Consider the following 21,394-nt stretch of genomic DNA (forward strand, 5'->3'; position numbering starts at 1 on the left):
TTAATACCTTATCTTCTTTTTTTCTAATTTTTTTTGATGTTTTATTTATTTTTGAGAGAGAGAGAGAGAGAGACCGAGTATGAGTGGGGGAGGGGCAGAGAGAGAGGGAGACACAGAATCTGAAGCAGGCTTCAGGCTCTGAGCTGTCAGCACAGAGCCCGACCCCGGGCTCAAACTTGTGAACTACGAGCTCGTGACCTGAGCTGAAGTCAGATTCTTAACCGACTGAACCACCTGGGTGCCCCAGAATACTTTATCTTTTGAATGTACTCCTAGAAGCACTGAATACAGTCTTCAAAATATTTTACAAATCCTATTTATTGGCTTTTCGTGTCAAGGAGCACAGATTGGCAACTTGATCATGAGTCACTCAGATGTCTCTGGCTGTCACGTAGGTTAATATACCTTCTGCTGTAACCTTTTCCTTTAGCCACCTATTAAATAGACTCTGGGAAGGTACTCCTTGAAATGGAAATAGTAGTTGCCTACTGAGTTCCTTTTCCTTAACATGTGATCACTCTCATCTTTAATAGTTTTTTGAAGAAGCCCAGTCAACTGAAGCCTACTTGAAGGGCCTTCAGGACTCCATCAGGAAGAAGTACCCCTGTGACAAGAACATGCCCCTGCAGCGCCTGCTGGAACAGATCAAGGAGCTGGAGGTATCGTCGCAAAACAAAGACAGAATACTGATTACTTACCAAGAAAATTCCTTTGGAAAGCATACTTCAAATTCTATTGGCAAAGTCTTTTCACACAATGATATTCTTTCCTGCCCACTTCATTCATGGCTCTGTAGCTTCTGAAGTGGCTTGTTATGAAAGGTTCCTATCGTCCCTGCAGATAGATAAACCTGCAGCCTTTTGTAGCTGAGGCAACCGTAGCAATACCTAATTTGTGACGTCGTAGCAGCTATATTAATGTCATTTGCAGGTCTTACCTGAAATGCACTGAGCATCTATGCTAAAGTAGAATCTTATTTCCAATTGCAGAAAGAACGAGAGAAAATCCTGGAATACAAGCGTCAGGTCCAGAACTTGGTAAACAAGTCCAAGAAGATTGTGCAGCTGAAACCACGCAACCCAGACTACAGAAGCAACAAACCCATTATTCTCAGGGCTCTCTGTGACTACAAACAAGACCAGGTGTGCACTCACTTCTTCAGAATGAATCACATGTTTTCCCTTTCTTTGCTTAGAGATTTTTGCCATCAAGGGAGTAGAGTTTAATCCACGTATCAGTGGGCAGCCAAGTCAATGCCTTGCTTTCATACACAGAGCAACAAACTGTTGAACTGCAGCAGCTTTACTCTGACTCTTATCATAGCTCTTGATAATTAGGACAGTGGTGATTATTTTTTAAATGTTTATTTATCTATTTTGAGAGAGACAGAGAGAGGCAAGTGGAGGGCGGTGGCAGAGAGAAAGAGGGAGTGGGAGAATCCCAGGCAGGCTCTGAGGTTACAACAGAGCTCTACGTGAGGCTCTGTCTCATGACCTTGGGATCATGACCTGAGCCAAAATCAAGAGTCGGATGCCCAACCGACTGAGCTATCCAGGTGCCCAGGGCAACAGTTATTTTTAAACTTTTCATTTTAAGTATTAATACTTCTCTTCTTCTAATATGCAGAACTTCATCTGTGATTACCCTTTAAATCTTTTTTTTTTAAGCTGATTTATTTTGAGAGACAGTGCATGAGAGTGGGGGAAGGGACAGAGAGGGAGAGGGAGAGAGAGAGAGAGAGAGGGAGAGAGAGAGTCCCAAGCAGGCTCTGCCCTGTCAGCACAGGGTAGGGCTGGAACCCATGAACTGTGAGATCATGACGTGAGCCGAAGTCAGATGCTCAACGCACTGAGCCACCCCATGCCCCACCCTTTAAATCTTAAATTTTAAAATCTTAAAATTTCTGTAAAGAACTTTAAGTTTCTGACATGAAAGAAAGCGGGAATGTGAGCATTATGCTGCGTTTGAAGTGAATGTGGTTATAGACATTATGAATTGATTGAGCGTATTAATCCTACAGGCTCTGTGGTAAATACAAGCATTTATATGGAAAGAGGACTTGTTTTTACTAATTACTTATGTGATTTTCACAGCTCTTTTTCTTTTTTTTTTCTAATTTTTTTTAATGTTTATTTTTGAGAGAGAGAGAGGCAGAGCAGGAGCAGGGGAGGGGCAGAGAGAGAGAGACACAGAGTCAAAAGACATAGAGCCTGACTCAGGGCTCAAACTCATGAGCCATAAGATCATGACCTGAGCTGAAGTCGGATGCTTAACTGACTGAGCCACCCAGGCGCCCCCACACAACTTTGTTTTCCTGTAAAAATTATGGAGGATTTAAGAAATATATGACCACCTGTTTAGATACATGTTATAAAACGGTGGAGTTTATTCTAACAGGTGGAAATGTTTTAAGAACTTGCATGGTAAGGGGTACTTGGGTGGCTCAGTCAGTTAAGTGACTGACTTCGGCTCAGGTCATGATCTCACAGTTTGTGAGTTCCGGCCTCACGTCGGGCTCTGTGCTGACAGTTCAGAGACTGGAGCCTGCTTTGGATTCTGTGTCTCCCTCTCTCTCTGCCTCTCCCCTAATCTCACTCTATCTCTCTCTCTCGCACTCTTAAAAATACATACACATTAAAAAAAAAAAAGAGAACTTGCGTGGAGAGAAGCAAGTTGAAATAGAGATATGAAATACATAAATATCAAGCTTATTACATTTCACTAATTAAGATAGTTGTCCTATTTGAAGTGTACCCATTTCAAGAAGCTATGGAGTTGATTTAGAAAGTGAGCTATTCAGAGGGCTGGGTGGCTCAGTCAGTGAAGCATATGACTCTTGATTTTGGCTCAGGTCATGATCTCACAGTTCGTGACATGAAGACCCATGTGGGGCTCTGTACTGACAGCACAGAGCCTGCTTGGGATTCTCTCTTTCCCTCTTTCTCTGCCCCTTCCCTGTTCATGCCTGTGCACTCTCTCCTCCTCTCTCTCAAAATAAATAAATTAACTTAAAAAAAGTAAGCTATTTAGATGTTGTAGTTAATTTAGAAAGTTATTTTCTGGGAAAGAATTTCAGAATTTCTTTTTTTTTATTTCTAACTTTTAAGAGCAAGTGAATGAGACAGGTGACTCCCACATACTCAAATCTAATATATAAAATATGAACTCACAAAAATAGAAAAGCCACGGGGGGAATTTTTGCTTTATAAAAGGATTTCTCACTTTACTTATGGATTCCCCAGGCTGTCGTTGGAAAGTTACTTTACCTAATTCATTTTATACACACCTTTTAGGCTCACATGTATTATTTAAAGCATCAGTATTGATGGGATGTGTAAAGATCATCTTCATTTAAGGGCAAATAATAAGATAAAAGCCCAAACAGTTTGCATATTTCATCTCTATTTCTCCCTTTGAGAAAAAAGATAAGAATGTGTGTACTCATGAGTAAAGCCAAAACACCGGGCCGCTTGCCTTACAGAAAATCGTGCACAAAGGGGACGAGTGTATCCTGAAGGACAATAATGAGCGCAGCAAGTGGTATGTGACGGGTCCAGGAGGCGTGGACATGCTCGTCCCTTCTGTTGGTCTGATTATACCCCCTCCGAATCCTCTGGCTGTGGACCTCTCTTGCAAGTAAGTTGTTGAAGTTCCTAGTGGCCACAGTGTGAATGCAAGTGTGGAGAAATAGGGGGCAAATGCTTATACAAGAAATGTAGACCCACCCTTTTTCACTATAATCCCCTCCTTTGAAAAACGGAGCCTCAGGAAGGTCCCCTTGCATTGTCATGTAACTTTATGTTGAAGATACTATAGTTTTTATTGGAAGGTAAAAAAGAATGTCTGACTGTATAGGGGGACTGGAGAAAGCCATCCTTTTAAAAAAATATTAAATATTTAATATATAAATATTAAGCAACCCACAACTGTCCAAGCAATGGGCCAAATGAGAAATCAAACAGCAAATCAAAATATGTCTCGAAACCAAAGAAAAAGCAAACACAATATTTCAAAATGTATGGGTTGCAGCAAAAGCAGATGTTAGAATGAAATTTATGTTATAAATGCTTGTATTAGGAAAGTTCAAATAAACAACATGACACCACTAGGAACTAGAAAAAGAAGAAACTTAGCTAGAATTTAGTAGAGGAAGAAAAAAGAACAAAGAAAATCAGAAAGAAATAAAATAGAAATCAGAGTAAACAATAACAGAACATGGAAAGTAATAACCAGTTTTTCCACAAAAAGAAACAAATTGGCAATGCTTTACATTAACTAAGAAAAAAAAGAGAGAAGACTCAAAAACCAAAATGAGAAATGGAAGAGAAAATAGTACAGCATATAACCACAGAAATACATAGTGTGATAATAGATTAGTATAAACAATTATATGTTAACAATTCAGATAACTTAGAAAAAAACCCAGATAATCCCTTAAAACGCACAAGTTACCATGATTGAATCTCAGATCTTGAATGAAAAAATAGGAAATCTTCTTAGACCAATAACAAGAATTCAAGTTCAATTAGAAATCAAAAATCTCCCAGCACAGAAAAGCCCAAGACCATATGGTTTTGCTGGTGAATTCTACCAAACATTAAAAACTATATAATTAATGATGATCTTTATCAAAATCTTACAAGTAATGGAATAGAGGCAATACATTCAAAATCATTCCATGAGGCCATTACTACCCTGATACCAAAGCAGGATAAAAATGATACAAAAGCAAAAGTCTAATTTGTCCAATATAAGTATTGCTACTCCAACTTTCTTTTGTGTGATAAACATTTCTCCACCCCTTCACTTTCAATCTGCAGGTGTCTTTAGGTCTAAAATGAATCTCTTGTAGGCAGCATATGGATGAGTCATTTTTTTTATCCTTTTTGACACCCTATGTCTTTTGATTAGAGCATTTAGTCCATTTACTTATTTATTCCCACTGTGTTACTTGTTTTGCCATTGTTCCTGGAGATTTTCTTTGATCTTTTCTTGTCTTTGTCACTCTTGGTCTCTCCTTTGCACTCGAAGAGCCCCCTTTAACATTTCTTGCAGGGCTGGTTTAGTGGTCATGAACTCCTTTAGTTTTTGTTTGCCTGGGAAACTCTTTATGTCTCCTTCTATTCAGAATGTTAGCCTTGCTGGATAGAGTATTCTTGGCTGCAGATTTTTCCTATTCAGTATTTTGAATACATCATGCCACTCCCTTCTGGCTTGTCAAGTTTCTGTTGAGAAATCTCCAGCTAGCATTATGAGGTTTCCCTTGTAAGTGAAGGACTTCTTTTGTCTTGCTGCTTTTAAGATTTTTTAGCACTGTATTTTGCAAGTTTAATTACAATATGTCTTGGTGTTGGCCTGCTTTTGTTGATTTTGATGGGAGTTCTCTGTGCCTCCTGGACCTGGATGTCTGTGAGGAAACCATTCTTATCATGTATCTTGAAGCATTGTTTCAAAGTTCTTCTTCCCTTCTTAGACAATCAGTAATTTTACAGGTAGCCACAAAAATAAAATGCCCTTCTTAGGAATACCTGCTCATCAACAAACAAGTAGAGCATTCATTTTACAGATTGTCCACAGCAGATTCTTTTCCACATTTAAGTATGGAAATCTTCAACTGTACACAGAATAGGGAAAGTAGCATAATGAGCCCACACACTCCCAGGCTGCAGTAGCCATCCACATTCCATCACCGGTTTCTCCCTGCCATCCTGCATGGTGTTAGACCTCTGTCAATTAAAAAGTTGCTGACAAACAACACAGTAACAAGGAAATGTGTGTTTTGAGCAAAAGTGAATTATCTACACTGATGTGCATCATTGAGAATGAACTTTGGGGGAGGAAATTAGTCCAGACCCATTGAAATGATGAATGTCTGGAAAGTATACATTCACTGTATACGTTAACTATTACTCTGTTGGTTCTTGTTTTAGTTTTAACACAGTATGTGAGCATAGCAGGTTTCCTGTTTGGGTGGAAGTTTGAAAGCCGGGCTCCAGTGTGTTTTCCCCTTGTGCCTTCCAGGATCGAACAATACTACGAAGCCATCTTGGCTCTGTGGAACCAGCTGTACATCAACATGAAGAGCCTGGTGTCCTGGCACTACTGCATGATCGACATCGAGAAAATCAGGGCCATGACTATTGCCAAGGTACATCCTGAGGACCATGCAGGCTGCCTGGAGGAGGCGCCAAGCTGCCCCCTGTGGTGCTTGCTTCTGCCAGGCTGACCTTTTAGCAGGGCGGCTAATCTGTTCGTATCTCATCTGAAGAGTCAGCTCAGCCTGCCTGCGAGGCTCATCCCAAGTAGGATGGGAGGGATTTGCACACGGCTGGCTCTGGTACAAAAAGAAGTACTGACTGAAGTTACCTGACAAGCCAGAAGTACCCATGGAAAAGACACGTGGTCCTGTACTATCCTGGATCCTATTGTCCTTTGATGCAGTGGAAAGCTAGGTCATAAACTATTAACTGGATATCACAGAAGTGAATGGTGGGACAGAATTCATGGCATAACACTCAAAGCAGTCCTTCCTCTAGATCAGTGGTTTTCAAGTTGTGGTCTGAAGAATCCCGGCTTAAGGGGTTCCACTAGGGATAACAGGGCCAGGAGAGAGGTACAGAATGAGTAAGTCTGGGATCTCCTTTGTCCCCCTTTTCTCTTTGTGGTCAGAGCAGCTTTGCTGTGATCTGCTTTAGATTTGCGACTTCTGAGTAATATTTCCTTTGAAGAATAAAATTCTGTAGGAAAAATAAATTGACAGCCCACTGCTGTGGTTCTGAGGAGCAATCTCGTAATTCTCCAGGACCTTTTATATCTTAACGGGTCTTTAACAAGGATTGCCTTAAGCCCCCTCTAGCATAGGGCGTTTCTGGGCACTCCCCTTGGTCACCCTGTGGGGGTAATCAAACACTCCTGCCTGGTTTACTTCCAGCTGAAAACCATGCGGCAGGAAGATTACATGAAGACAATATCTGACCTTGAGCTGCATTACCAAGAGTTCATCAGAAACAGCCAGGGCTCGGAGATGTTTGGAGATGATGACAAGCGGAAAATGCAGTCCCAGTTCACAGATGCCCAGAAGCACTACCAGACCCTGGTCATACAGCTCCCCGGCTACCCCCAGCACCAGACAGGTTTGGAGTGTCTATTCTCTTTGTTATCAACCACACACACAGCTTTAACAGAAAGTAGTTTGCACGAAACCGCACACACAGCTTTAACAGAAAATAGTTTCAGAATCAACTTTGAAAAATAACATATCAAAAGTCACTCATACACTAAATTTTCAGACTCAAATCAAAGAAGGAGCTGCAGTTTAGGCAGTACAGATGCTTTTTGAGGACAAGTACCCTTCTAGCTAGGAATTCTCTGACTTCTCTGACTTTTGTGGTCCTAACATATTTTTACAGTAACCACAACTGAAATCACTCATCATGGTTCCTGCCAAGATGTCAACCATAATAAAGTGATTGAAACCAACAGAGAACATGACAAGCAGGAAACATGGATGCTGATGGAGCTCCAGAAGATTCGCAGGCAGATGGAGCACTGTGAGGGCAGAATGAGCCTTAAGAACATCCTGCTAGCAGACCAAGGGTCTACGCACCACATCACAGTGAAAATAAATGAGCTGAAGGTAGGCATCCGGTGATATTTTGTTCGATTCTGGGTATATTATTTATCTGCAAGCTAATTAGAAAACCCTCCTGGTTTAAATACTTATAGGCAAGGAGCACTGATTTTCAAGAAAACAGGCTTCTAGCAGGATTTCCTTTTTTCTTTCCCTTACTTCCATATTTGTAGAAGGTTACCAGGCTGGGGATTAAAACACCTTCATGTTGGTTTGTGGATTATTGAATCAGACTCCAGCATTTTTCCTTTGTGCCCACATAGTACTTTGTTCATTTTTAAAGTTTTCATAAACATTAATTTGGTTGCTGCCTGAAACCACCTATGATATGGGCTAAACAAGTAGATTTTTTTTTTTTTTCAGTTTAGTTGTTTATTTTGAGAGAGACAGATAGAGCGTGAGTGAGTGGGGGAGAAGTGGAGAGAGAGAATCCCAAGCAGCCTGTCAGTGCAAAGCCCGGTGTGGGGCTCGAACTCACAAACTGTGAGATTATGACCAAGAGTCGGACGCTTAGCTGACTAAGTCACCCAGGTGCCCTGAATTATTTTTGTTTATAGACAGGAAACTGACATGGAGAGATTTGTTTGGTCGGGGGAGGTAAAACCTCAAAGCTACAGAGAGAGCTGGGACTACGGCCCAAGTGTAGTCAACTCCCAGCCCTGTGATCTTTCCTGCTCGGCCATGCCTGTGCACTGCATTGGGATATCTAAGATAATATATTCTGAGTAAGAGGGCCATGTTTACACAGTGCTGATAAGGCTCCTCAAAGAAGGAAATGGAATGTCAACTCTATCTCTTGAGTCTTTTCCATTTAGTGGACTTCGTCAGGACAAAAAATGATCATAAGACTCACACAATTCAATCAAGAGCTTTTCTTCTTTTTTGACAGAGTGTGCAGAATGATTCCCAGGCAATCGCTGAAGTTCTCAACCAGCTTAAAGATATGCTCGCTAACTTCAGAGGTTCAGAAAAATACTGCTATTTACAGAATGAAGTATTTGGACTGTTTCAGAAACTGGAAAATATCAATGGCGTTACAGATGGCTACTTAAATAGGTAAACGCCCCTAACATTTATCACAGATGTTTTGCTTTTCTCAAGCTTTATTTTGTCAGACTTCATTTGCTCTGTATACCTGACTTACTACAGTCTTGCCTTACAGTTTTTTCTGTTCATTGCAGACTTTTGAGATAGTAATTTTGAGATAGTACTTTTGTAGATACTGTGCTTTTGAGATAGTAATTTTGAGATGTTAATTCCACTGTTGTGAAACCTAACGTGTTTTACAGCTGAGATATATTATGTAAGAGTCAGGACTTAGAATTCTTCTTCAATTAATGCAGAATGGCTGTCTGAAAGATGATACAGGGGGGTGGGGGAGGAGTTTATGGCTCCTGCAGCTTAGAAATAGGCAAAATAAATTTTTATCGGCTTCTTTAATTAATAGTGGCAAGAGCCAAATGTTCAAAGGCTAATTACGTCACTGGCAATATTATTTGCCTCCTTTGCTCTTTACAGCTTATGCACAGTAAGAGCTCTACTCCAAGCTATCCTGCAGACAGAAGACATGTTAAAGGTTTACGAAGCCAGACTCACTGAAGAGGAAACCGTGTGCCTGGATCTGGATAAAGTGGAAGCTTACCGCTGCGGACTGAAGGTAACTGAAAGTTCTATTCAGTTTATAACCACTGTTATAAACAGTATTATGGGAAATCATGCAGGACTACTCAGTACCCAAATCCAAGGCTTCACTAAGTTTTCATGAGTTTGAGGATTACTGGATTTCATCAGCCACACATGGTTGATATCTGTCGTTATCTCTAGCACACTGCCTTCTAGAGTGTACTATTAGGAGCTATGTGCGGATTTCATTTGTGGTGAGATTTGTTTGGGGAATGCAGAGTTAAACATAATTGAACTGGTTTCTTCACTATAGGACTTTTCTTCTGCTTTAATATATTCATATGTATTATAATTATTCAGGAATGGAATAGAGTATGGTATTTAGCATTTCTCAAACAAATATACACACTGAATCCTTTATTAAGGGGGTAGCTTAATAAGTAAGGAGCTATTTATTGACATAAATAATGGGAAATGCAATCAGCAAATATATTTTTCTGGCTTGATTATCACTTAAAGATACAAATATTCCAAGAGATTAATTTGTACTCTTTCTTTCTCTCATGACAGAAAATCAAAAATGACTTGAACTTGAAGAAGTCATTGTTGGCCACCATGAAGACAGAGCTGCAGAAAGCCCAGCAGATCCACTCCCAAACCTCACAACAATATCCACTTTATGACCTGGATCTGGGCAAGTTCAGTGACAAAGTCACACAGCTGACAGACCGCTGGCAAAAAATAGACAAACAGATAGACTACAGGTGTGCCAACTTCCTTCCCTACTTTCTTCCCATTTGGTTGTTCCACGATAGCGTCACTTGAATTTGTCACTCTAAAAGCAGTGGTTTGGTTTGCTGTGTAAGTTAGGCATAAGAGGCGCTCTGTTCACGGACTGTCTGGAGTCAGCTTTGTTGCAAATGAGGGAAGCAGGTACCCAAGCTTGAACCAACCCATACCAGGTACTCTCCAGGCTCTTAGGGAAATAGTGGAAGCCATTGATCAGGCCCTTTTGGGCCCTATAAACTCTTGCTAGGATTGTTGGAAGGAGTAGATGTTTTGAGTGAGTGTTCTTCTTAAATTTAAGAAAATTAAATCTTCTACAAAAGAAATGCCTTCTTCCAAATGAGGGTTTAAAAAGTCTCTTCACTTTTGCAAGTAGTTCATTTTACTAACAGTGCTTTTACCTTTATTGATAACTAATTCCTATCTCATACAATTTGCCCATTGAAAGTGTATAATCCAATGGATTTTATTATATTTAAAATTATGTAACCATCACTGCAATCTATGTCTAGAACATTTTCTTTGTGCTAAAAAAAGAGCCCCGTACCCATTATCACTAATTTCCCATTACCTCCCAATCCTCCAGCCCTAAACAACCACCAGTCTTTCCTCTGTCTCCGTAGATTTGTCTATTCCAGACATTTCACATGAAGGGATCATATATCATGTGCTCCTTTGTGACTGTTTTTTCCACTCAGTATAATGTTTTCAGGGTTCATCCTTGGTGTAGCATGTTTTAGTACTTCATTCCTTTTTATGACTGAATAATATTCTATCGTATAGCTATACTTACTACATTTTATTTTATTTTATTTTATTTTATTTTATTTTTTTACTTTCATTCATTCATGATTTTTGGCTATCATGAAAAATGTCACCATGAAAATTCATGTATAACTTTTTGTAGGGAGGCATGTTTTCAATTCTCTTGAGCATACAGCAGGTGGAATGACTGGGTCATATGATAACTCTGTTAAATACTCTCAGGACCAGTAGCACTGCTTTTCTGATTTTATCATATCTATCTTCTGCAGATTATGGGACCTGGAGAAACAAATCAAGCAACTGAGGAATTACCGTGATAACTATCAGGCCTTCTGCAAGTGGCTCTATGATGCCAAACGCCGTCAGGATTCCTTAGAATCCATGAAGTTTGGTGATTCCAACACAGTCCTGCGATTTTTGAATGAGCAGAAGGTACAAGCCAGTTTGTCGCTTCCTTAGATAACATTGAGGGTGCACTGTATTTTCCTCTAGTTTTCATAGCAGTGTCTAGGTTTGAAATTATATATTTTTTTAAAGACTTTTTTAAATGTTTATTTACTGAGAGAGAGTGAGAACGTGAGCAGGGAAGAGGCAGAGACAGAGAGGGAGAGAGAATCCCAAGCAGGCTTCATGCTGTCAGTGCAGAGACTGACATGAACCATGAGATCATGACCTGAGCTGAAATCAACAATCGGATGTTTATCCGACTGAGTCACCCAATACCCTGAAGTGGTGTTTGATATTACTAGTCCATTTGGTGAATGCTTGCATAAGGCCCAGCGGAAAAACAGTTGAGATATTGAAAGGAAATCATCGTGGAAATCAATTGTAAAAGAAATAATGTAACATTGTAGTAAAGTATCTTTATAAATTGAGGTGATAGGATCAGAAAAGTGTACAGATTTGAAAGATTCCTCTTAGAGAGTAAGAAGTTGAAGATCTTGCTTACTCTTCTGAAGGAAAAACATGCTCATCTTCTAAGGCTGACCTGTGAGAATACGAGTTCACTGCACGTAGTCATAAACTGTGGAAAACCAGTTGTTCAGCAGTGAAATAGCATTTATTTAAAAACATTTATATACTTCAACGCTTATAAATATTTTACTTTTTGTCTAGAACTTGCACAATGAAATCTGTGGCAAGCGAGACAAATCAGATGAAGTACAGAAAATCGCCGAACTTTGTGCAAATTCGATTAAGGTATGTTCGTTTCACAAAGAATGTTGGCATCTCATCAAGAATAATGGTAAGTGCTTGCTTTGGCAGCACACCTACTAAAACTGGAATGATACAGAGAATATTAGCATGGTTCTTGTGTAAGAATGACATGCACATTTGTGAAGTGTTCCATATTTTAAAAGTATATATTATTATTATTTTTTTTAATTTTTTTCAACGTTTATTTATTTTTGGGACAGAGAGAGACAGAGCATGAACGGGGGAGGGGCAGAGAGAGAGGGAGACACAGAATCGGAAACAGGCTCCAGGCTCTGAGCCATCAGCCCAGAGCCTGACGCGGGGCTCGAACTCCCAGACCGCGAGATCGTGACCTGGCTGAAGTCGGACGCTTAACCGACTGCGCCACCCAGGCGCCCCTAAAAGTATATATTATTAACTGCATTATTTTCTGATTTACTCGAAAGAGTATAAACTTCTCGAGGATAGCAATTGTGGCTTTTATGTGTTCTCTCCTGAACATACCGTGAAAAGTTTGTTATCCATTTATTTGAATTCATTGCACATTGGCAATATCAGTGAAGTGCCTGGTCTTCATTCTTTACACTGGTAATATGGGTAAAAATCTTCCTGTAGCATATAAAGATGTACTCCTTGGTTTAATAATGTAATGTTAGTGACTTGGACACTATGAATGCATGGTAGCCTTTGGGGTTGGTCATGAGAAACACAGCTTGATGATTTAGAACCATGAAATTGTAGCTGTCAGTGACTCTGTGAAGTTCCTTGAGTATATTTGTCTTAAACCTTTTATTCTGTAGGATTATGAACTCCAGCTGGCATCATACACCTCAGGATTGGAAACCCTACTGAACATACCTATCAAGAGAACCATGGTTCAGTCTCCCTCTGGGGTGATTCTGCAAGAGGTTTGTACATCATTACGTATTTCTTAGAGCCAGCCCCTCCTGCACCTTCATTGTCTCTGCCTTCTTCCTGTCTTCCCTGCAGACCCTGAATTCACCCCTTGTTATAGGGTCTCCACTCCCAAAGGGTTTAATAGCAGGTTATGCTCCTTTAGTGGGAGTCATCAATACTGGAGTGATTTTAGGAGGCGGTTAGTGGAAGTCTGGATCTGTTGTTTATATAGAAGGATCTTGGTAGAAACTGGGCTTAAATTCTGGGTTTAGTGAGGGAAGCTTTTAACAAGTGGAAGATGTCTAGTCGATTTTTAAAAGACAACTTCTTCCCAAAGATGACAGAGAACATCACCCATCAGATGGTTTAGGGGAAACACTCTAGAGGGATAAGGATAGGATACAATGTTGTTAGCCTTTTGTGGTGCTTCCAGATTTTGGAATTAGCACACATGAAGGAAGGGAGTTCACTCTTTATTTGTGTTAATTTTTAAGTGTTTATTTGTTTTTGAGAGAGAGTATGCGAGCAGGGGAGGGGCAGAGAGGGAGAGGGAGAGAGAATCCTAAGCAGGTTCCGCACTGTCAGTGCAGAGCCTGATGCAGGGCTCAAACTCCCAAACCATGAGATTGTGACCTGAGCTGAAATCAAGAATCAGACACTTAACCAACTGAGCCACCCAGGCACCCCAGGAATTCACTCTTAAATTATAATTTCACTATTTCATTGATTTCGGAAACAAAATGGTCAGCTTGCATGGGACATTTTTTTAATGCAATAATTATTTTTTTCTTTTTTTCTTTCACCCCTTTTTTGCAAGGCCGCAGATATGCATGCTCGATACATAGAACTACTTACAAGGTCTGGAGACTATTATAGGTTCTTAAGTGAGATGCTGAAGAGTTTGGAAGATCTGAAGGTAATTTACTTAATTTATTTCCTTGGAGCATTGGAAAAGAAAATGGAATAGAACCTTATTATTACTGCCTCATTAGAACATGGATCTGGACATACTCCCTGGTATATACTCACTGTTGTAGAATTTGTTCAAAAGTCAGGGGTTAGTTCTGTGCTTCAGGACACTGCTCTGAATGGAGTTAGGTGATATTTACAAAATTCTAGCTGCTTTACCTTACCAAAAAAAACCCACTAATTTCATTTACTGTTTGGTCAAGGATTTTGCTTTTTTTGTTTGTGTGTGTTTTCTCTCTCTCTCTCTCTCTTTTTTATGTTTATTTATATTTGGGAGAGAGACACAGAGCATAAGTGGGGGAGGGGCAGAGAGAGAGACAGACAGACAGACAGACAGATAGAATCTGAAACAGGCTTCAGGCTCCCAGCTGTCAGCACAGAGCCCAGTGCTAACTATGAGATCATGACCTGAGCCGAAGTCGGATGCTTAACCAACTGGGCCACCCGGGTGCCCCGTGTGTTTTTTAAATTAAGGAAGAGAACATCCTGGACTGGCTGGATTTGTATTTTTTTATCAACATACAGATTTGCTTTATCAAATTTTGATGTTTTTATCAACATTGAAAACATCTGATTGTTTAATTTACTCATTATTTCCAATACATGCATTGAGTTTGTATGGAAATTTAATACCTTGAAATAAAGGAAACGTAACTTATGAAATCTTAAGCTTTTGATCTTGGAAGAAATCACCTCATTTACACACGAGGCAGGGGAACCTCAAAGACGCTGTATTATTTGCTAAGATCATACAGGCAGTTGATGGAAGAATTACGACGAGAATACAGATTTCGTGGGGTTTTGTCCAGTAGCTTTTGCTTTGTGTCACTCTTTCTATGTGTGCTTATGTGTGTGGTGTGCGTGTGCACATGTGCAGGTGTGGGAAGAGACACGAGAACACACAATGGTCTGGGAGGGGGGAAAAGACTGTTTCTTTTTTTAGGACGTGAGAGGTTTTCCTTTCATCCTAATTTCTGATTTCACTTCCGCAGCTGAAAAACACCAAGATTGAAGTTTTGGAAGAGGAGCTCAGACTGGCCCGAGATGCCAACTCTGAAAACTGCAATAAGAACAAATTCCTGGACCAGAACCTGCAGAAGTACCAGGCGGAATGTTCCCAGTTCAAAGCCAAGCTTGTGAGCCTGGAGGAGCTGAAGAGGCAGGCAGAGCTGGACGGCAAGTCGGCCAAGCAAAACCTGGACAAGTGCTACGGCCAAATAAAAGAACTCAACGAGAAGATCACCAGGCTGACCTATGAGATCGAGGACGAGAAGCGAAGACGGAAGGCCGTGGAAGACAGGTTTGACCAACAGAAGAATGACTATGACCAGCTGCAGAAGGCAAGGCAGTGTGAAAAGGAGAGCCTTGGCTGGCAGAAAATGGAGTCTGAGAAAGCCATCAAAGAGAAGGAGTACGAGATAGAAAGGTTGAGGGTTCTGCTGCAGGAGGAGGGCGCCCGGAAGAGAGAATATGAAAGTGAGCTGGCAAAGGTAAGAAACCACTATAATGAGGAGATGAGTAATTTAAGGAACAAGTATGAAACAGAGATTAACATCACGAAGACCACCATCAAGGAGATATCCATGCAAAAAGAGGACGATTCCAAAAATCTCCGAAACCAGCTTGATAGGCTCTCGAGGGAAAATCGAGATCTGAAGGACGAGATCGTCAGGCTCAACGACAGCATTCTGCAGACCACCGAGCAGCGGAGGCGGGCCGAAGAAGATGCCCTGCAGCAAAAAGCCTGTGGCTCCGAGATGATGCAGAAGAAGCAGCATCTGGAGATGGAGCTTAAGCAGGTCATCCAGCAGCGCTCCGAGGACAATGCTCGGCACAAACAGTCCCTGGAAGAGGCTGCAAAGACCATTCAGGACAAAAACAAGGAGATTGAGAGACTCAAAGCTGAGTTTCAGGAGGAGGCCAAGCGCCGCTGGGAATATGAAAATGAACTGGCTAAGGTAAGGAACAATTACGACGAGGAAATCATCAGCTTAAAAAACCAGTTCGAGACTGAGATCAACATCACCAAGACCACCATCCACCAGCTCACCATGCAGAAGGAAGAGGACACCAGTGGCTACCGAGCCCAGATCGACAGCCTCACCAGAGAAAACCGCAGCCTATCCGAGGAAGTAAAGCGACTGAAGAACACGTTAGCCCAGACCACCGAGAACCTCAGGAGGGTCGAAGAAGACGTCCAACAGCAAAAGGCCACGGGCTCGGAGGTGTCGCAGAGGAAACAGCAGCTGGAGATTGAGCTGAGGCAGGTCACTCAGATGCGGACGGAAGAGAGCCTGAGATACAAGCAGTCGCTCGATGATGCCGCCAAGACCATCCAGGATAAAAACAAGGAGATCGAGAGGTTAAAACAACTGATAGAAACGGAAACCAGTGAACGGAAACGCCTGGAAGAGGAGAACGCTAAATTACAGAGGGCCCAGTATGATCTGCAGAAAGCAAATAATAGCGCGACGGAGACGATAAGCAAGCTGAAGGTTCAGGAGCAAGAGCTCACGCGCCTGAGGATCGACTACGAGCGGGTGTCCCAGGAGAGGGCTGTGAAGGACCAGGACATCACGAGATTCCAGAGTTCTCTGAAGGACCTGCAGCTGCAGAAGCAGAAGGTGGAGGAGGAGCTGAATCGGCTGAGGAGGACCGCCTCGGAAGACTCCTTGAAGAGGAAGAAGCTGGAGGAGGAGCTGGAAGGCATGAGGAGGTCTCTGAAAGAGCAGGCGATAAAAATCACCAGCCTGACCCAGCAGCTGGAGCAAGCATCCATCATTAAGAAACGGAGCGAGGACGACCTCCGGCAGCAGAGGGACGTGTTGGACGGTCACCTGAGGGACAAGCAGAGGACCCAGGAAGAGCTGAGAAGGCTCTCCGCGGAGGTCGAGGCCCTGAGACGCCAGCTGCTGCAGGAACAAGAGAACGTCAAACAGGCTCACCTGAGGAACGAGCATTTCCAGAAGGCGATAGAGGATAAAAGCAGGAGCTTAAATGAAAGCAAGATAGAAATCGAGAGGCTGCAGTCTCTCACGGAGAACCTGACCAAGGAGCACTTGATGTTGGAGGAGGAGCTTCGGAACCTGAGGCTGGAATACGACGACCTCAGGAGGAGCCGGAGCGAGGCGGATAGCGATAGAAATGCAACCATCTCTGAACTCAGGAGCCAGCTGCAGATCAGCAACAACCGGACCCTGGAACTGCAGGGGCTGATTAATGATTTACAGAGAGAGAGGGAAAATTTGAGACAGGAAATTGAGAAATTCCAAAAGCAGGCTTTAGAGGTATTCACAAATATTTGATCACAGCTTCCCTGTCCTTCAAATAATTCCCTCCATTTTCATCTCATCTTAGCTGTGCTCCTGCTAACTGGGATGGCCACTTACAGAAAGTCTAATTTTTCTCCTTATTGCTGTACTACTAGCTGTCATAACCCAGGCCACTGCTTGAAAGCAATTTGCCCTCTTTGCCCTTCTGTCCTGTTCCCGCATCAATACCAATCTGTGTGTCACCTCTGTTTGGCCGTGCTTTTCAAACTTTAGCACACCATCAGGTTTAACACCTGAGAGCTTGTCCTCTGACTATTCCAGTCTGTTTTCTAGAAGATAGCTCTTACTTAGCGAGCTATGACCTGCATTTTTTTCATTAAAATTTTCCTAAATAAAAGCCATGGTAAAGGTATTGTCTATGCAATTTTGAAATCACTTTTTCTTGCTTGCTTACACGGCTTTTCTGCATGCATGACATGTTCTCTTTTGATCACGACCCTGATGTGTTTGTTTTTGCTAGGCTTTTCTTTTAACCCCTAGTTTAAAAATACCTTCTTTAAGTTCTAATACGTTTGACTTCTATAGACAATATTTGTGTGGGGCTGGGTGTAGGGTGTGTATATGCCCATAGATTTATTTTGTTTTATTAAACATGTTAGTATAGCTGTAAGAGGGGAGATGTAGGTATAGCAGGTGTGATAACCTGGGACAAAATTCCCCATATTTTTTCAAACCGTTATTTCTGTTAAGAGTAAGACAGGTCTATAACTTCTCCTAGTTCCTTCTAAAAAAAAAAGTAAGTATGATGCCATTTATCAAAGTGGCAACATACCTCTACAGAATTTTTTTTTCATAATTTATAAGATAACAAAATAGCAGTATATCCAGGGAAAATAGAGGAAGTTCAAACTAAGTTTTATTTTTTAAGTGTAGGAAAAGAGGAATTATAACCCTATGATACGATCAAAACGTTATTTCTTCCCATTTCTTTCTTTTTAAATTCTAGGCATCTAATCGGATTCAGGAATCAAAGAACCAGTGCACTCAGGTGGTGCAGGAAAGAGAGAGCCTTCTAGTGAAAATCAAAGTTCTGGAGCAAGACAAGAGCAGGCTGCAGAGGCTGGAGGATGAGCTCACTCGCGCGAAAGCAACGCTGGATGCGGAAAGCAGGGTGAAACAACGCCTCGAGTGTGAGAAACAGCAAATCCAGAATGACCTCAATCAGTGGAAAACCCAGTACTCCCGCAAGGAAGAGACGATTAGGAAGATCGAGTCGGAAAGAGAAAAGAGTGAGAGAGAGAAGAACAGCCTTAGGAGTGAGATCGAAAGACTCCAGGCAGAGATCAAGAGGATTGAGGAGCGGTACAGGCGCAAGTTGGAGGACTCCACCAGGGAGACGCAGTCACAGCTGGAAACAGAGCGCTCCCGACTTCAGAGGGAAATCGACAAACTCAAGCAGCGCCCCTATGGGTCCCATCGGGAGACCCAGACAGAATATGAGTGGACGGTTGACTCCTCAAAGCTGGTGTTTGATGGACTGAGGAAGAAGGTAACGGCCATGCAGCTCTATGAGTGCCAGCTAATTGACAAAACAACCTTGGACAAACTGCTGAAGGGGAAAAAGTCCGTGGAAGAAGTTGCTTCTGAAATCCAGCCTTTCCTTCGGGGTGCAGGGGCTATCGCTGGAGCATCTGCTTCCCCTAAGGAAAAGTACTCTCTGGTAGAGGCCAAAAGGAAGAAATTAATCACCCCGGAATCCACAGTCATGCTCCTGGAAGCCCAGGCAGCTACAGGCGGTATAATTGATCCCCATAGGAATGAGAAGCTGACCGTTGACAACGCGATCGCTCGGGACCTCATCGACTTCGATGACCGTCAACAGATATACACAGCAGAGAAAGCTATCACTGGTTTCGACGATCCGTTTTCAGGCAAGACCGTATCTGTTTCAGAAGCCATCAAGAAAAATCTGATTGATAGAGAAACCGGAATGCGCCTGCTGGAAGCCCAGATTGCTTCAGGGGGTGTGGTGGACCCCGTGAATAGCGTCTTTTTGCCGAAAGATGTAGCCTTGGCCCGTGGGCTGATTGACAGGGATTTGTATCGGTCCTTGAATGATCCCCGAGATAGTCAGAAGAACTTTGTGGATCCAGTCACCAAAAAGAAGGTCAGTTACATGCAGCTGAGAGAACGGTGCAGAATCGAACCACACACTGGTCTGCTCCTGTTGTCAGTGCAGAAGAGAAGTATGTCCTTCCAAGGAATCAGACAACAGGTGACCGTCTCTGAGCTGGTGGATTCTGGTATATTGAGACCATCCACTGTAAATGAACTGGAATCAGGTCAGATTTCTTATGATGAGGTTGGCGAGAGAATTAAAGACTTCCTTCAGGGTTCAAGTTGCATAGCGGGCATATACAATGAGACCACGAAACAGAAGCTTGGCATTTATGAGGCCATGAAAATTGGCTTGGTCCGACCTGGTACTGCCCTGGAGTTGCTGGAAGCCCAAGCAGCTACTGGCTTTATAGTGGATCCTGTTAGCAACTTGAGGCTACCGGTGGAAGAAGCCTACAAAAGAGGCCTGGTGGGTATTGAGTTCAAAGAGAAGCTCCTGTCTGCAGAACGAGCTGTCACCGGATATAATGATCCTGAAACGGGAAACATCATCTCTTTGTTCCAAGCCATGAACAAGGAACTCATTGAAAAGGGCCATGGCATTCGTTTATTGGAAGCACAGATTGCAACCGGGGGGATCATCGACCCGAAGGAGAGCCATCGCCTGCCAGTTGACATGGCGTACAAGAGGGGCTACTTTAATGAGGAGCTCAGTGAGATTCTCTCTGATCCAAGTGACGATACAAAAGGATTCTTTGACCCCAACACAGAAGAAAATCTTACCTATCTTCAGCTAAAAGAAAGATGCATCAAGGATGAAGAAACAGGGCTCTGTCTTCTGCCCCTGAAAGAAAAGAAGAAAGAGGTGCAGACATCACAAAAGAATACCCTCAGGAAGCGCCGAGTGGTCATCGTTGACCCAGAGACCAACAAGGAGATGTCTGTTCAGGAGGCCTACAAGAAGGGCCTTATAGATTATGAAACCTTCAGAGAACTGTGTGAGCAGGAGTGCGAGTGGGAAGAAATAACCATCACTGGATCTGACGGCTCCACCAGGGTGGTCCTGGTAGACAGGAAGACAGGCAGTCAGTATGATATTCAAGAGGCTATTGACAAGGGCCTCATTGACAGGAAGTTCTTTGATCAGTACCGATCTGGCAGCCTCAGCCTCACTCAGTTTGCTGATATGATCTCCTTGAAAAATGGAGTGGGCAACAGCAGCGGCATAGGTGGTGGCATCAGTGACGATGTTTTCAGCAACAGCCGACATGAGTCAGTAAGTAAGATTTCTACCATATCCAGTGTCAGGAACATAACCATCAGGAGCAGCTCTCTGTCTGACCCCCTGGAAGAATCAAGCCCCATTGCAGCCATCTTTGACACAGAAAACCTAGAGAAGATCTCCATTACAGAGGGAATAGAGCGGGGCATTGTCGATAGCATCACTGGTCAGAGGCTTCTGGAAGCTCAGGCTTGCACAGGTGGCATCATCCACCCAACCAGTGGTCAGAAGCTCTCACTTCAGGATGCAGTCTCTCAGGGCCTGATTGACCAAGATATGGCCACCAGGCTGAAGCCCGCTCAGAAAGCCTTCATTGGCTTTGAAGGTGTGAAGGGAAAGAAGAAGATGTCAGCAGCAGAGGCAGTAAAAGAAAAATGGCTCCCCTATGAGGCAGGTCAGCGCTTTCTGGAGTTCCAATACCTCACTGGAGGCCTTGTTGACCCAGAAGTGCATGGGAGGATAAGCACGGAAGAAGCCATCAGGAAAGGATTCATCGACGGCCGAGCAGCTCAGAGGCTGCAAGACACCAGCAGCTATGCCAAAATCCTGACCTGCCCCAAAACCAAATTAAAAATATCCTATAAGGATGCCATGAATCGCTCCATGGTGGAAGATATCACTGGCCTACGCCTTCTGGAGGCCGCCTCTGTTTCTTCCAAGGGCTTGCCTAGCCCTTACAACATGTCTTCTGCCCCAGGCTCCCGATCGGGCTCCCGCTCTGGCTCCCGCTCCGGCTCCCGCTCCGGCTCTCGCTCTGGTTCCCGAAGTGGGTCCCGGAGAGGAAGCTTTGATGCAACAGGCAATTCTTCCTACTCTTACTCCTACTCCTTTAGCAGTAGCTCTATTGGGCACTAG

The 21,394-nt window shown here is 42.7% G+C and overlaps 1 protein-coding gene and 1 non-coding gene across 4 annotated transcripts in view; both read left to right on the top strand.

Annotated features, from left to right (window-relative positions):
• Window positions 1-21,394, top strand: part of DSP (desmoplakin) — a 47,982-nt gene extending 26,588 nt beyond the window's left edge. The window contains exons 10-24 of one of the 3 annotated variants that reach the window (XM_047102714.1): window positions 534-659; window positions 990-1,142; window positions 3,482-3,636; window positions 6,022-6,148; window positions 6,932-7,133; window positions 7,410-7,636; window positions 8,520-8,686; window positions 9,149-9,287; window positions 9,824-10,017; window positions 11,074-11,236; window positions 11,921-12,004; window positions 12,802-12,909; window positions 13,716-13,814; window positions 14,860-17,154; window positions 18,146-21,394. In XM_047102714.1, coding sequence (XP_046958670.1) covers window positions 534-659; window positions 990-1,142; window positions 3,482-3,636; window positions 6,022-6,148; window positions 6,932-7,133; window positions 7,410-7,636; window positions 8,520-8,686; window positions 9,149-9,287; window positions 9,824-10,017; window positions 11,074-11,236; window positions 11,921-12,004; window positions 12,802-12,909; window positions 13,716-13,814; window positions 14,860-17,154; window positions 18,146-21,394 — 7,488 coding nt within the window. The remainder of the gene's footprint in view (window positions 1-533; window positions 660-989; window positions 1,143-3,481; window positions 3,637-6,021; window positions 6,149-6,931; window positions 7,134-7,409; window positions 7,637-8,519; window positions 8,687-9,148; window positions 9,288-9,823; window positions 10,018-11,073; window positions 11,237-11,920; window positions 12,005-12,801; window positions 12,910-13,715; window positions 13,815-14,859; window positions 17,155-18,145) is intronic. The other 2 variants (XM_047102715.1, XM_047102716.1) reach the window with 2 other exon arrangements.
• LOC124529455 (U6 spliceosomal RNA) lies at window positions 12,055-12,161 on the top strand. The gene has a single exon (XR_006966352.1). It is a non-coding gene; the product is annotated as a U6 spliceosomal RNA (small nuclear RNA).

Source organism: Lynx rufus, unplaced genomic scaffold (assembly GCF_022079265.1).
Source record: "Lynx rufus isolate CCGP_SWC_20201006 ecotype Redwood Valley unplaced genomic scaffold, mLynRuf1.p SCAF_6, whole genome shotgun sequence".
NCBI lineage: Eukaryota > Metazoa > Chordata > Mammalia > Carnivora > Felidae > Lynx > Lynx rufus.